At 54.6% G+C, this 15,132-nt stretch overlaps 6 protein-coding genes across 6 annotated transcripts; 3 read left to right on the forward strand and 3 right to left on the reverse strand.

The window, feature by feature from the left end:
* Positions 1-138: 138 nt before the first annotated feature.
* BAUCODRAFT_35095 (uncharacterized protein) lies at positions 139-4,744 on the reverse strand. The gene is made up of 2 exons (XM_007679219.1): positions 645-4,744; positions 139-584 (listed from the first exon to the last, which is right to left on the reverse strand). Exons 1-2 carry the CDS (start codon positions 4,461-4,463, stop codon positions 537-539), a joined length of 3,867 nt encoding a protein of 1,288 aa, XP_007677409.1. The 5' UTR covers positions 4,464-4,744; the 3' UTR covers positions 139-536.
* On the forward strand, positions 4,742-5,291 carry BAUCODRAFT_123579 (uncharacterized protein; the record flags this gene model as incomplete). Its single annotated transcript, XM_007679528.1, has 3 exons — positions 4,742-4,875; positions 4,931-5,117; positions 5,175-5,291. 3 exons carry the CDS (start codon positions 4,742-4,744, stop codon positions 5,289-5,291), a joined length of 438 nt encoding a protein of 145 aa, XP_007677718.1.
* Positions 5,292-5,388: 97 nt separating this feature from the next.
* BAUCODRAFT_72261 (uncharacterized protein) lies at positions 5,389-7,890 on the reverse strand (the record flags this gene model as incomplete). Its single annotated transcript, XM_007679362.1, has 2 exons — positions 5,389-7,472; positions 7,563-7,890. 2 exons carry the CDS (start codon positions 7,888-7,890, stop codon positions 5,389-5,391), a joined length of 2,412 nt encoding a protein of 803 aa, XP_007677552.1.
* A 1,544-nt stretch (positions 7,891-9,434) lies between these two features.
* Positions 9,435-10,495, forward strand: BAUCODRAFT_525954 (uncharacterized protein). The gene has a single exon (XM_007679529.1). The coding sequence runs from the start codon at positions 9,773-9,775 to the stop codon at positions 10,127-10,129; it is 357 nt and encodes a 118-aa protein (XP_007677719.1). The 5' UTR covers positions 9,435-9,772; the 3' UTR covers positions 10,130-10,495.
* A 537-nt stretch (positions 10,496-11,032) lies between these two features.
* On the reverse strand, positions 11,033-12,164 carry BAUCODRAFT_577684 (uncharacterized protein; the record flags this gene model as incomplete). Its single annotated transcript, XM_007679530.1, has 5 exons — positions 11,033-11,188; positions 11,270-11,501; positions 11,569-11,864; positions 11,921-12,085; positions 12,117-12,164. The coding sequence occupies 5 exons, from the start codon at positions 12,162-12,164 to the stop codon at positions 11,150-11,152; spliced, it is 780 nt and encodes a 259-aa protein (XP_007677720.1). The 3' UTR covers positions 11,033-11,149.
* Positions 12,165-12,759: 595 nt separating this feature from the next.
* On the forward strand, positions 12,760-15,100 carry BAUCODRAFT_525959 (uncharacterized protein). Its single transcript, XM_007679531.1, has 7 exons — positions 12,760-12,979; positions 13,038-13,199; positions 13,253-13,321; positions 13,378-13,404; positions 13,468-13,926; positions 13,991-14,291; positions 14,342-15,100. The coding sequence occupies exons 1-7, from the start codon at positions 12,955-12,957 to the stop codon at positions 14,976-14,978; spliced, it is 1,680 nt and encodes a 559-aa protein (XP_007677721.1). The 5' UTR covers positions 12,760-12,954; the 3' UTR covers positions 14,979-15,100.
* Positions 15,101-15,132: the final 32 nt, after the last annotated feature.

Here is a 15,132-nt window from a genome sequence, read left to right on the forward strand (position 1 = left end):
CGCCCGCATGCGCACGCGCGCCCAGCGATGCCACTTGGTCGGGATGCATGTATATGTATGTAAGCTGCAAGCAGTCTTCGCCGTGATTGCAGCTGGAAACCGCGCTGGAAGGGAAGAAGAGCGGTGGCGGGCAGCGTTGCCAAGTCATCCTTAGAGTTTCCTCAGCGAGCGGTACGCAGCGGCACGAGCCCGCTAGCACAGTTTCACTGTGAAACTGGGAAGGCGCCACGCAGGAACAGAACTCTACGGGCTGTCAAGAACCACACGTTGTCAGAGATAAACTAAGGCTTCTGCAGGAGACAGCGCAGGTGCAAGCAACGCAAGCTTCTGCTGCTGCAAGGTGAGGTCGGGGAACCAAGCCTTGGCAGGACGTGAGAGAAATGAAAACTCTCAAGGTGTGCCGAAACATGCGCAGGCTCCACGTACGCTATTAGTGAGTAACCGAAACACATGTTCATGGTTGTGATCATAGACATCGTGGTACTTTTATGCAATGCTCTAGTTGTTCGATGCTTGCAAGCCAGAAGAGCTCGCAGCTACTTGCTTGTGGCCTTGCCGATGTTGATGAGTCGCTTGATGCCGACCTAGAGAGACGTCGGTTAGTCTTGGTAGATATGCATTACACCACACGATGTTTGACTCACCATCCAATGCGTGCCCTCACTCTCCAGCTTCGCCGCCTGCATTTCCGCGAAGATGGCAGAAGCTCGGTCCCAATCCTTCCCTTGCACGCACCGACTGATCTCCACCATCTGCTGCACTGTATCCTCCTTTAGCAGATCCTCATTGTTGAGATGATCAAAGAGGATGTTGATCCGTTTGTCCATGTCGTCGACCTGCGGTTTGAAGGCTTGAGGTGCGGCGGACTTGATCCGCGCCACTTCCGGCGAGAGCAGGTCCACGATGGGTTGAGCATTTGGTGGGATATGCGAGCGGTCTCCGCGTGGATACTTCGGCTTGGAAGATGGTGGAGGTTGGGCGTTTTCGGTTGAGTTGGGGTTCGCATCAGATGCTGACTGCGGTAGAGGCTGGACTGGTGGTGCTGGTCCGCCACGGATAGGAGTGCCTTGGGCTGAAGCCGACGGCGTCTGTGTCATCTTGGGAGGCCCACGCGGCGGTGGGCCTGCGGGTGGAGGTGCTTGCGCTTGCGCTTGCGGAGGTTGGCCGTATGGAGTCTGCGGTTGCGACTGCGGCGCATAGGGACCTTGTGGTTGTTGTGCTGCATAAGGATTAGGTGCTACTTGCCTCTGCTGTGGCGGCTGACCAGGAATCTGAGAGGATGGCGTGCCGGGAGCAGGGGCGTATCTGCTTGACGGGGCAGCGTTAGAGGTTGACGGAGGCGGCTGGTACGGCGAAGCCCCTCTGGCTACAGGAGGCGGCGCAGGTGCCGGTAACGTTGAGCCGGTGGACGGGTACGAAGACTGCACCGGTGTATAAGGACTAGCAGCAGAGCCAGATGGCCGCTGCGTTGGAGGAGGCCCTGCAAGCGGAGATGTCACTCTTGCAGGCGTCTCACCCGCCTTCGGTGGCGGCGGTAACGGTGTCTGTTGCCTTGGTACACCGTACTGCGGCGGCCCGGTAGGCGGTGGAGGAGAGAGTTGTGGCGGCTGGGCGTTTGGAAACGGTGAGATGACCGGTTGCGGGCCAGGTGTGCCTCTTCGTGAGTTCGGCTGCCGGTCCTTGAAGAAGTTGGCGGGCATGTCATTCCAGTCGCCAACGTTCTTTGCCTGAGATGGAGGAGGGATGGAGGGCGAAGCGGTAGAACCACGAGGTGGTGGAGGTAGGCTCGCCTGTTGTTGAGGCGGCTGATATCCACCGTATCCGGCTGGCTGGCCATATGGTGCAGGCTGTGACAATTGGTAGCCGGCCGGCGCATAGCTGTTCTGAGTTGGAGCATATGGACTTTGGACTGCTGCCACCGGGGCTGTTGCTGGTGCACCAGGCGCGTAAGGCCCCGGTGTTGCGTTACGGGCTTGGTTAACGAGAGGCTGCGCGGGCTGGTAAGGCTGCCGTGCGGTTTGAGCTGATGAAGCAGGACGTTGCGCCGTAGCAGATTGTCGTGAAGTCACCGTAGCCGCAGCCGCGGCTTTCTTCGTGGCCTGACGCACCCTTTGCTGCGCCGCGTCAGCGCCAGTGAATTTGTTTGGCAGCAAGCTCAAGTATTGCTCTGCGATTCCGAGCTGACCGTGAGCAGCCAGAATGTCGGCGTACTCAGCGTAGAGGCTGTAAAGAGGTGCAAGCTTCCACTCGTTCGCGGCTTGTAGCTGTGTATCTCTGAAGCTCGCGACTTTGCGGAAAACGGAGACCTTCTCAACAAAGCTTTGCAGACATCGTGCGTGCACCGAGAATGTGTTTTCGCTGTCCGACGATTGAAGCGCAGACTTCTCTTGCTCCTGTAACTCTTCCACCCAGTTGAGGACAACTTTCTCCAGCTTCGAGCCTGCTAGATAACAGAACGAGGCGTCTCTCCTCAAGGACTTCGACTGATCGCCACCTTGGAAGGCTTCTTCCAGCCTGTCACCGAGCGCCTCGCAAAGGTCCGCAAACTCGGTCTCGTCGGCATAGGTACATAGCGTAACCATGACATCCTTCCAGTTCTGCAAATCAGCGTTATGCACGACATCCCATAGATTCTTCCCGACAATGCTAGCCAGGAGACGTAGGTAATTCGGACCCTTCGCTTTCTTCTTCAGGTATGCGTTCTGCGCCTTGTCGATGCACGCCTGGCCTCCGCAGACGGCGATCATGAAAGCGTCAGACATGCGATCTTCTCGTAAGCATATCTCAAGAGCCCGCTCGAATTGGCCGAGCATCAACGCCCGCGTTATGCTCTTGTCCGCCTCCGATTCGTTTCCCGTGTACATGTGAAAAGGATTGTTGGTCTTGGCGCCCTTCGTAGACGCCAGGTTTGCAAGGAAGCCGTCATCATCACCAGCACTGCTGAAGAAATCGTCTTTCTCGCCGTTTGTCTTCGGCCTCGACGTATCGCCGTTCGTACCAGGCTTCTCTGCCTCGGTAGAGAGCCAATCTATGTTATCATTGAAACCTATGTACTCTCTCAGCTTCTTTCGTGACTTGCCGGCATTCAGTGTCGCAATGATCTGCCAATCGGCCTTCTCCTCCTCAGTCGGTGCTTCTTCGACTTTACTCGCACAAAGACTTGCTAGGTCGCCGCCCTGCAGTTGCTGTTCAAACTTTGCAGCAGTGTCGCCGATCGTTGTGTCGATAGCGAAGGTCTCGACGACAACCTTGCTCTTCCGCGAAGCGTCGGTGCTCACTCGTACCAGCTTGCCGCCAAAGCCGAAGGAGACGTTTGAGGGTCGCGCTAGCCATTTGGGCGTCTTCGAGATGGTGAAGGAGATGCCTTGAGGTTGAGTTTGCGCCTTAGCAAAGAAATCCTCACCATCTAGTGCTTGACTCGAGCTAGCTTGGTCCTCCGGCTTAGTATTCGTGGCTTGCGTAGATGTTATTAAGATTTTGCCGTCAAAAGATGCGCTGGCGATCAGGCTTGGGTTATGTGGATTCCATCTGGTTTGGAAGGCCCAATTTGACCCGGCCGCAAAGCTGCCGTATTTCTCGCCGGTCTTGGGGTTCCAACAGATTGTCTGATTGTCCTTGCCGCAAGACAGAAGCAACTCTGGGTCCTGCAGGCACCATGACAAGCCCAGCACGCCCAGTTCGTGACCTTTCAACGTCCGCTCTGGTGCGCTGCTGTTACGCAGGCTCCAAAGCAGGATGAGTGGCTCCTGATCGCTGGGCGTAGCCGTAGCCAACTTCGTGCTCTCTTCTGGATCCCAGGCCACCGCACTGACGGCCTTCCGACCTTGATTATTGAGCGTGAGTATGTCCTTCCTCTGCTTCACGTCCCATACTGTCACAAAGCCACCGCTACTGCCCGTGGCCAAGATGTGCTGAGTCTTCTCGAGCTTATTCCAATCCAAGCACTCAATGTCATCAGCCCTTGCCGCAGAAGCACCGAGTCTGAAGCTTGTAGGATTGCCAGCGTTGCTCATGTCGTAAAGATAGATCTCTCCTTTCGCGCCGACAGAAGCAAGCATACTATGCTTGAAAGGGTTCCATTGCAATGCCTTGACCGCTCCGCTATGCTTCGTGTTCCGTGACACACGTGCGTCTGAGTCGCCGTTACGCAGCTTCGCCGCATCGTAAACATCTACAGATCCATTCTCCAACGCACTGGCTACGAGACCATGTGGGTACTCGTCATTTGGCTCACTCCAGGCGATGTCGTTAAAGCCGGAGTCGGTCGAGATGCTGACTATCGGTGTGAGCTCAGCATCTGGTTGTAGCTTGTCAAGCCCCAGGTCCCAGAGCTCCAACTTCGTCTCGTCAGAAAGGTCATCGTTGAGTGCGCCGCTACGGGTGCCAGTAACAATGAACGGTGCGGCCGCGCCAGGCGACCAAGCGAAGACAGCTGTTCGCTGAAGCTCCCTCAAGCCTACCATAATGGTGGCCTGGTGTCTCTACGCCAGAAAGAAACGCTCAATCGCGGCAAACGTACATCAAGGGCAGGGTGTGCGGAAGTCGAGTTGAGGCAGGCAGAGTGCAATGTCTTGTTGTTTATCTGGCCAATTGTTCCGCAACGACGTCAAGGTTGAGTCTTGGCAGCCCACGGCAACAACGACAAGGACGAGCAACGAAGACGCCGGTGAAAACACAGCCTATTCCCACAATACTCACATGGACAAGTCAGGTTGACAGGAACATCTTTGTATCGGCCGGAATGTCCGATCAATCACGTCAAAGAGCGACTGTGTATGTTGGCGGTCTTGACGGTCAAGTGACGACGCAGACGCTTCACGACGCCTTCATCCCGTTTGGCGAAGTCGTTGATGTCTCCTTACCTAAACCAGAGCTGTATGCTTTGGACCTGTCAACTCCGGAGCAAGTAGTAACTGCTAATTGTTAATAGAGCTTCATCAACCGAGCCGCACAGAGGGTTCGGCTATGTAGAGTTTGCACTGCCGGAAGACGCTCGAGAAGCGATCGACAACATGGACCAGTCTGAGCTGTATGGTCGTGTGATCAAAGTGAACCAAGCGAAACCACAGCGTGACGCCAACGAAGGACTCGGCAGTCGGACAGCAGTATGGGAGCAGGTACGTAGCTGGTACTTGCGATCACGGTTTTGCCCTTTCGCTAAACGGTAGGTACAGGAGGGTTATGCTGCAAAGTACAGTATAGACGAACCGGCAGAGACAAATGGTGATACGGTGGAAGACCCAATGCAAGGGCTGGAGGGCCTCGCTGAAGCTGGTCCAAGGCAGCAGTAAATGTGGGCACATTATGGCCGTTTCATCGTAGTTTCGTGCGCGTTCGAGCGATTGGCGCTAGGGGTTGCTATGTGCTTATGCTCGCTCAAAGCGTAGATCAGATAACAATGTATTCGCCATCCGCTCGATCCATCGCTTTCCGCCATCGGAAAGCTTGGCCATACCTCGCACCCCTTCTGCCCGCCTCAGAGTCTCTCCTCCGCACCCTCACTTCCTCCACCTCGTTGCCCTGCGTGTTCTCCCCGACTTCGCGCCACACACGCTCCAGTACCTCCAATCCGCTGAGATTGTTGAAGAAGCCACTCTCGCGTTGAATCTCAACACATCGGGTTCGGATGATGTTGCGATGGCCTTCGTCAACGCACTCGGTCCCAATGATGAACAGAGGCCATAGCAGGAACTTGTTGACGCACGATGTGACACTAAGAGCTGTGATGTGATAGAGCGCCTGAGAAACCAAGGTCTGGAACTGCGGGTGTGAAGATGGAAGCACTGGGCTGGCAAGCCGCTCGGTGTAAAGCAATGCGGAATAGCGGAACGATTCGTTGATGTGGTCAAGGTCTCTGTAACCGGCGTCAATCTGTGTCCGATCATGCGCTGCAGGCACAACGGAAGCATCCATCTGCCACGCTTGAAGGCGATTGCGAAGGTCGTGCCAATCTTCCCAGAACTCACGACGTTCGTCTTGAGTAGTAGCCGCAAGTCCTTCGTCTGCTGTACCATCTGCGTCCTCATCAGAGGAGATGATAGGTGTGCCCCAGCCATTGCCATCTATATGCTCATAGTCAAGCGGAGACAGCGACTTGTTCGCCAACAACTTGGTTGAAGGCCTCATCCTTCGTCCTGAGCGGGTCGTCGTTCGTTTCGCTGAGGTTCTCGGCGTCCTCACGATCCCATTACTATCCTTGACCGGTCGTCCCTGCGCCAGAAGGTTCAGCCGCCCAAGCCTCGCAATGAGCTTGAAGAGCCTGCCATCGCAGCCAGAGAACTGCTCCAGCCCGCCTAGATTGGCCGAGAAGTCAAGCATATCCAGCGCTTCACCCTTAATTTGCACTTCGCGATCATTAACCGTGGAAGTGATGACATCGCACCAGGTGAAGAACATTTGGACCCATCCAGTGAAGCTTGACTGGATCGTTGGGTTGCGTAAGGAGAGCAACTTCTGCACGCCAGCTAGCTGAGTCTTGAACTTGCTAAAACCGGAATCGCAGACATGGAACAGGCATAAGATCAGTAATGTAGCGAGGACGGAGTCGTCATGTGCGGCACCACGCTCGGTGAGTTGAACGTTCAGGTGGTCAATCGAGATTTGCTTGTACATCGATTCCTCTATCATCGCTTGCTTGGAGTCTTGAGCATCCTTCGGACTTTGCGCGTCCATAAGCTCCTCGACGAAGCCAAGTTGCTGCGGCTGTTTCTGCCGCATACGAATGTTGTTGGTCGCTAAGGCTGCAATCGCATTTTGTAGGCCTTCGTTATCAACGGCTAGTTGTAGGATGTGCTTTCTGTAGGGATTCTGTGGGCCGTCGAAGGCGACAAGGTACGGACAGATGCAGCGATCGTAGTGATCCAGTAATGACTGCAAGCGCGGCGTGAGGTGGAAGAACGGGCTAGAGAAGCGAGAGTCAAAAAGCGCCAAGCTGTTCTGCTCTTCGTCCTCCATCATCTCCTCGACAGAAGCCGTAAACGAGTCGAGATCGCTGAGCGCCACATCGGCGTTGGAGTAGAACATTGCATCCATGGGGCTAAGCTGTGATTGACTAGGATCCATAGTCGACACATCCATCGCATTGCTAGACCTACGGAAGCCAGCAGAATCGGTATATGCATCTGTTGGCGGAGTGGCTGGCGTATACGGGTTGCTTGTGACACGGCCCAAAGGCTGATCAGCGAACGGGTTCCGCGTTTGGTCTGCGAAGGCGACAGACCCAGGTGTCTGCGGGTACTCCAGTGGCGAGTGAAACTCGGTCTCTGCGTACGATTCTATTGATACACCCGAGTTCGGCACGCTAGGATTCCTATATGGCGGCCCTAGCGCAGTTTGAAGACGATGTAGAGGTGGTAGCACAAACGAGTTCTGTCTGCCATACTCACTGCGCCGCGGCGGCAGACTTTGGTGGAGGCTCAAGCTTTGCCAATTACTGGGTGGTTGAGGGATGGTAAGTGGCAGACTAGGTGTTGCTAAAGGCACAGGCTGTTGGTCGCTCGCAAGAAATGGCTCATTCGGGTCTTCCTTCTTGATAGTCGAGACGGAGCTTTTTCGCCGTCTACCCCCTTCCGACTCTGGTAGCGTATCGTTTCCGTCAACATTCTTATTTGCAATTGGGTAATGCAAGCCTCTGAGTTTGCCTCTGCTTGCTACGCCAACGCCCCATGTCAAGGTAGTTTTGTAACCCGAGCAGTCCTTTCCGATATCCAGGCATTGAGTGCAATACGGTCTCTTCCGGTCGCACTGGACTGACCGCTTCCTGCAGGTGAAGCAGTCCTCGGTCGCTCCGCCTGCTGTCGTTCTTCGACGTCTTTTTCGCGGTGGTGGTTGGGCGATATCGTCCGCTTCCGTGCCTGGTATGGGCGGGGTTAGAGCAGTATTGGACGTCATGCTGAGAGTATGTAGCCTGACTGCCGCTGTCTGTGAGACTTGCTGAAACTCCAGCACGTTCTCAGGATAGTTCTGTATTTATTGGATCGGGAGTTACAGCTCACAGGCGATAGCCTCGACCTGCACCTCCGCCTTTCATACCATCCGCTATCGAGACCGCGAATAGACCCTGCGGTACTTAGTGGAGTCTGAGTTGACTGCGCTACATTAAGGCCGGTCGGACTAGCGAGGGCCACTATCAGTGCTGATGCCAAGATACTCGAGCGGAGGCAGCGCTGCAACGACCGTTTACTTTACGGCCTTCACGTCCGTAATGTCGCAAGATGCTGGGAATCCTTGCGCACCATCCTTGCAGAGTACCAACAAATGGCGGGCACGCGCAGCATTGCGAGCGGTCCGACATCCGATCGCAGCACACAGGTAACAGCTGCGGATGGCGAGCCAAGGCGCAACGGCCAACCCCTCGAGAGCTATGGCGGGCAGTATGGAAGCCAACCGCCTGCGACGATTGACGTGGGTATCCTAGGCCTTGCTCGATGTAACGTACGGCCGCCGGCTGCCCGCAACCAGTGGAGTAGCCTTTCAGCGCGCACAAGTGTCATTCCGATCCCACCAATAAACAGCCTGCCATTGGCCGGCCGCTGCGACCTTATCAGCCTCGGCTTCGAGAACATCTCTACCGGCTCCACCGCCGAATGTAACACTTAAGCTGCCCTTCATATCGCGCAACCGTTGCTACCCTTAATAAACCGGGAGGTTGTTGTGATGTGGGTCAACCTTAGAGCAGCAGCACGGATTTACTATTATTCTTCAAAGTAAACCACTCATTCTTCCGTGATATTGGACGAACGGGTGCTTGTCTGGCTTGTAGCGAATACTTGATATCATGTTCATGCAGAAGTCATGATCGCGGGTGATGCACTGCAGTATGAGTCTCGGCAAAACTGACGTGATTAGCCTAAGTCGACAGAGTCCCGAAAAGGTAGGCACGTGAGTAAGGTAATGAACATATTGGCACCGAAAACATGGTATGAGCTCTCCGACGTATTGGAGTCTCTGGGTGCAGCGGTATTGAACGTCGATCAGGAGGCTGGTCGCAGGTGGGAGTGCGGAAGTAGGATGTATCGTATGCAGCGGTGTTTGGCATCATTGTTGAGCACTAATGCAGTGGAGTGGCGGTGGATGGTAAACATTTCAGCAGGGTAGCCCGGTCCGTACTCATTTGCTCGCAAAATCATCCGGTCTCTTCAGCACCTTCGTCATGGCCGTTTACCTTTGCTCTGGACACCACGAACGATTCCAGACTCGACTTATGAGGGAATCACCATGAACCGCATGGCCCAGTCGCCGTATCATGTCTGAAGTGAAGCAGCCATGGAAAGCTGTCGGCAGCTCGCTTATTCGACTATAACTTTACGCGGCAAGCCCGGGGTTGAAATGTCGTTCAGACGTGGTGAGTCTCCTCAAGACCATTTCCCAAGGTACCGGCCGGCGCAGTAGTATACATGCATTTCCAAGCGAGCTCTCTCATCATTGGCTCTCGTGCCTACCATAACTAGTTACATCAAGTGCGGGAGCGCACGGCTCAAACATCCCCGAAGTTTCAACTGCCGCATACCGCGCGGAAATATATGCGGGTCTGGCCGTCCTACCAACCAACGACCTGAGAGCAACGGTACCTTTCGATGACCAGTGTCTGATGGCTCGACGATCGCATCTCAAATTCATGTCAGAGTCAAGCAGAAGCTAGCAGATGCCACTCGGGTGATTGAGGATAATTCACAACCTGTGTTCAAACAGATAGGAAAACCGTGCCCCTAACATAGGCTCTTACCATAGATGCCCGAGGAGGTACGAGGCAACGGCTTGCGATCATGGGTCCATGTGCCACGCAAGAATGGTTTACCAGGGGCCTGCAAAGCCACCACGCTACAATGCGCTTCCAACCCGGGGCCCACCACTCCAAGGCCAACCTCTTATGCTCGAGGCTCTACAGCGGCTTTGCACGCTCTCGATGTGGCAGAGCCCGCCACCTTGGCAAGACCGGGCTATCGGTCCACGCTTGATACTGAGCTCCCGCGACTCCGTTCGAAACGCGTGTCCGCATGAGCCGATGCAATCCTGCACGCCGTACAGCGCACGGAGAGCGCAACGCAACCCTTCGAGATTTTGCTGTTCTTCTACGCCTACCGACGCCGTCATCGGAGGGACTTCATCACTTGCTAATCCCCGCTGTTGATGGAATACCGGATATGTAAAGGGTCGAATCCCCGCTGCAGCACGGTCTTCATCCGAGTTCTACGCTGACCAGGCACTGAAAAGCTACCTGGAGGCCATGCCAGCTGAAGACCCAAAGCTCGGCCAACCACAAGGCTACTTCAAGTTCAGTTGCATATATCGACTGTTGGGATGCCCCAGTACGGTACTCGCTCCAGTTGCTGTGTTACTTTCAGGCATTCGTTTATCTTATCTATGGCAGGTCTATCAAAATGGAGCTGCGCGCACCAAATGTGTCGTAAGTGCCAACCACTCGCAGCATAGTGTCGTCGCCTGATGGGGGTTCGACGCACGCGAAAGGCCGGAATTCTGGTCGCTAGTACGCGAATAGGAAGGACAGACGCTCTGAGGGTTGTAGCGTGTGATGGATCACTAAGACGACCAGAAGTTTGTTGTGACTCTCCTGATTTAAACAGAAGGCAAGAACCGTGGAGCAACTAGGCAAGCGAGGCAAGCATTTGGGGTCGTCTGCGAACCGAAGATTGTATATATGACAAGTGTGCATGTTTCATGTCGTAGCAGCAAGAATACCGCACAGCATCCAGGGTGGAATGTGGCAGAAAATGATGACGATGAGGCGGTTTATTGCTGCAGTTGAGAAGCAGGAGGAGGCTGGCACGCATGACATGACTTCTTTGCCCGAGGAGTTACATGGGTCTCGCACGGGGTTGAACATAGTAGTTCGTGGACTCCTATGTTTCGGCCGAAGGACATGCGGCGCCACACGTCGCTTAGAGCTCGTCAGCTAGAATGCCATGCTCTGATGACCGCTTATAGCAGTCGCCACGCCACAACCGAGAACCTGCTCATTGACACATCTGCTGATACAGGCCAGATTGGTGGAGGGCGCGGCTCCTATCGTGCCAGTCCTGTGCGGTACCGGCATCACCTTAATGTCAGGCACTCGGGACGGCATTCGTCTGCGCTTCAACGCCGTGTTCGCTTAACAGTCGGCAGAACTCCGTCCGTACGATTACATAGGCTAGAACTTTTCCTGTGCTGGGCGTAGATCGAGCTCATGCTAGACATTGCATCCTAGATCAGTACCACTCCGAAAGACTCGCTGCACGGAGGCATGAACCAGTGTCACTGCGCCACTTACCGTCCATAGTGTGGGATGCTGCTCGTGAAGCCACAAATACGTCTTACCAACCGCCTCTGCAGCGATGTGCTTGCCACTCCGTGTTTCTTCGGAGTCTGCGTCTGAGATTCTGCCATTCGCTATTGCATGGGCTACGTGGACACCTTTGGCGCTCATCTCCTTGGCAAGAGCTTGCGCTAATTGCCGTACCGACGCTCTCGATGCGCCGTAACTCGCAAACTCAGCATTGCACCTACAAATAAAACGTAGCAGATTAGCGGCAAAGCCAAAGTCTTTTACCAAGACGTCTTTCCACGTACCGTAGTGCTCCGAGCGTACCAGTGAAGATAAGCGTGCCCTTTTTCTCGGCGCCCTCCGCGAGCGTCTTCTCACCGTGGTCGTGGAAGAAACGCTTGAGTGAGAGCTGCGAAAACAACATGGCGCCACCGACATAGGTTTGCAACGGATCCATGAAATCCTCGAACGTCTCGGACATGAAGGGCTTTTTGGAAGAATTCTTGATCGAGAAGATTGCCATGCGAAGCTTTAAGTCCTTGAACGACTCGTGAGCTTCGATGTCGGCGAAGGCCTTGTTAAGGCCCTCCTTAGAGGTGTCCTGTTCCATGTTTGGTAAGCGGACATCGCAATGCAGTTGAGAAAGCCCTCTCGTACTGTCGCAAAGGTTTCGAAAACGCCATTTGGCGTCTGAGACCTCAGGTCTTTCGCAAGGTCGTTGAGCACCTCTTGCCGTCTGGCGAGCAGTGCTACCGCAAGGTTGCCATGAGACGGGTGGGCTAAGATGCGAGCAATGCCAGCGCCCTGACTGCAATCAGTTGGCTGCTGGAGCCGCCAGGATCGTCACACCTACCGTTGCCGGACCTGCGCCAATCAATATCGCAAGACCTACGGGAGCCATGATGGTGAAAATGAAATGGTGGAGAAATAGAACTGGAGTAAGGCTTCCGTGTCCGAGAGCCTACCTGTAAGAGCACGCCTACCTCAAAGGGTTCTCCGACGATCTGTTACGTCAACTCTGTGTCCCAAAAGCTTCCTAGGCGTTTGTTCGACTTCTTACTCCCACAAGTCGCAGAAACGGCGACAGTCGCTTGCAAATGCGTAACGAGTGTCGAGAAGCTTGGTTGCCCGACTCGTGATGGTGTTTACGAAGCTCTGAGGTAGACATCAACGTCGACTCCCATTCGGGCAAGGTGGCTCGCTTGTGCTGACTACGTGCATGACAGATGCGAAACGTGCCTTTAGACAGGCTACTCATGTCGACTACTTGCATGTCACCACGAACTTGCTGGTGCAACATCACGTTTTCTCACAATGGTGAGGGAACAGTTGCTCCCTGATTGGGCACAAGCGAGACCGATGCCACCTCGCTGGATCTCCAATGCTCTTTCCCGCCGTGTCTCGAACCCGAAAGGATGCGCTAAAGAAAGCAAGCAGCTCGTCCGTCGGTGTAGGTCGCCCATGCGTGGCACTGCAATTGGTTCGCAAAGCTTCAAGCAGCCAATCGTAGCTTTGCCTGCCCTATGGACTGTCACGGGATATACCTCGCTGCATTCATGTAGGGAGCCGAACCACACTCAGCCGCAAACTCCGAGGTAGATGTTCGATATAGGTAGATCTCAGGCCCATAGAGCGTCACCGTTGTACTTTCTCAACTTTACTCATTACCTTAACACGAGACATAATACGAGATGCACGACTTCATCGTCGTCGGGTGTACGTTGGCTCAATACTGCGTCGTCAAACCGCTCGCTTGCTGATCAATGTGTCGAAGCCGGTCCCGCGGGATCTTGCCTCGCCCGTCGCCTGGCGGACAGCAAAGGAACGCCAAAGGTTCTGTTACTAGAGGCCGGGCCTCCAGTGGACGGAACAAACGCGAACATTCTGGCTGAGAGATGGACCAGCTTCATGCAATACCCAGACAACAATTGGGGGTGTGAGTAGAATCAAATTCAACGGCTGCACCGGGTCACTAAGTGAGCTGCGTAGATGATACCGTACCCCAGAAGCATGCCGACAATCGTACAATCAACTATAGCCGTGGGAAGGGCTTGGGAGGTGCGGACGGTTTTCATTCTTTGGAAAGGCTTGTCTGACCTTCTGCTGATCTTCAGGCTCAACGTCCATCAATATGTGCGCTTGTGAGTTAAAGCCGGAACGCGTAAGCATCGGGCCAGCACGATACTGATGCAAGGGTTTTCCAGGGACGGTGGGACCGCAAGACGACTACGATGAGTGGGCGAATCTCGTAGGTGACAGTAGCTTTAGCTGGGGGAACGCTGTACGCCTGAGGAAGAAGCACGAATCTGTCGACTCAAACCTCAGCGAAAGCCATCGCAAATACGCCCGTCCTGACATGTCTGTCCACGGGACTGATGGACCCGTAAGAATTGAGTATGCGAAGGTCCTGGAGGCACCGATGACCGCTCAATTGGATGCCGCTAAACATGTTGGTCTCGGAGTCAATCTCGACATTAACAGTGGCAATCCGCTAGGGCTCGCATCTTGCCCAGCGACTAGCCGATCCGGGCGACGCATCACGTCTGCTGAAGCTTTCTTGACCAATGTGCCCTCAAACCTGACCATCATCACCAATGCACAGGTAACGAAAGTCATCTTCGAGGGCGCTCGCGCAACTGGCGTCTTAGCTGGTGGCTGGGAGTGTAAGTGTCCTGGCTTCCTAAACATGCTCCCGACAGAGTTCGACCGTAGGCTGATGAATGGCAGATCTGGCGTCCAAGGAGGTCATTTTGTCTGCTGGCGCGGTCGACACACCCAAGATCCTGTTACTGTCTGGCGTTGGACCCAAGAACGACTTGGCAGAGCTAGGCATTCCTTGTGTTCACAACCTTTCGGGCGTCGGCAACAGTCTCGAGGACCACTATTTCACATCAGCAATGTGGGAGGAGAAAGAAAACCTTAGGGGTTGGAATACGTTTTACGGCGACTCTGCCAAGGTCAAAGCTGGCTACGAGCAATTCGCAAAGGACGGCACCGGCCCGCTTTCGATCTTCTTCGCGACCACGGCGTAAGTGACAACATCACAGCTACCGAGATTTCCACACTGACCAAATGCAGAATCGGTTTCTTTAAGGCGGATGAAGTGCTCGACTCCCAAGAATTCGCCGACCTTCCAAAGCAAGCACAAGAGCACATCAAGCGACCAACAGTCCCACTGTGGGAGATGAGCTGCTGGATCCCGCCGTTCTCGCCGCTCGCGGATCCTAAGCTCAGCTACCTAACCGTCGCTTTCTTCCTACATTGTCCGCAGTCGCGAGGCACAATCAAGCTTGCGTCAGCGGACCCGGAGGACGCTCCGCTTGTAGATCCAAATTTCTTCTCGCATCCCTTCGATCGACGATGCGCCATCGCCGCCACGAGGAGGGTACTGGACTTCGTCGGGACGCCGAAGATGAGTGAGAACATCAAGCAACCCTTCCTCGTGCCTGGTCGTACGGATGAGGAGATATTGTCATTTTGGCAGCAGTACGGAATATCAACTTGGCATCCCAGCTGCACGGTCAAGATGGGCAAAGCTGATGACCCGGATGCATGCTTGGACACCGATTTCCGTGTCAGAGGGCTGCAGAACTTACGGGTGGCAGATATGTCGGCAACGCCGTTCCTGCCGAATTGCCATACGCAGGCCTGCGCATATTTTATTGGCGAATGCGCTGCAGAGAAGATTATCGCTGAGCACAAACTAGACGCTTGATGAGGTTGATTGCGCTGAGTAGAGGTAAGAATAGTAATGAAGCAGCATGTTGCAAGCTATCTACAAAGTAGAACTCAACTCATATGCACGTCAAGGTCGTGCGCACGCTTACACTGCACAACAACAACTTCGCTTTCCCATCGCCTCGAGTGTC

Source organism: Baudoinia panamericana, assembly GCF_000338955.1.
Source record: "Baudoinia panamericana UAMH 10762 unplaced genomic scaffold BAUCOscaffold_8, whole genome shotgun sequence".
In the NCBI taxonomy this organism is placed as follows: domain Eukaryota; kingdom Fungi; phylum Ascomycota; class Dothideomycetes; order Mycosphaerellales; family Teratosphaeriaceae; genus Baudoinia; species Baudoinia panamericana.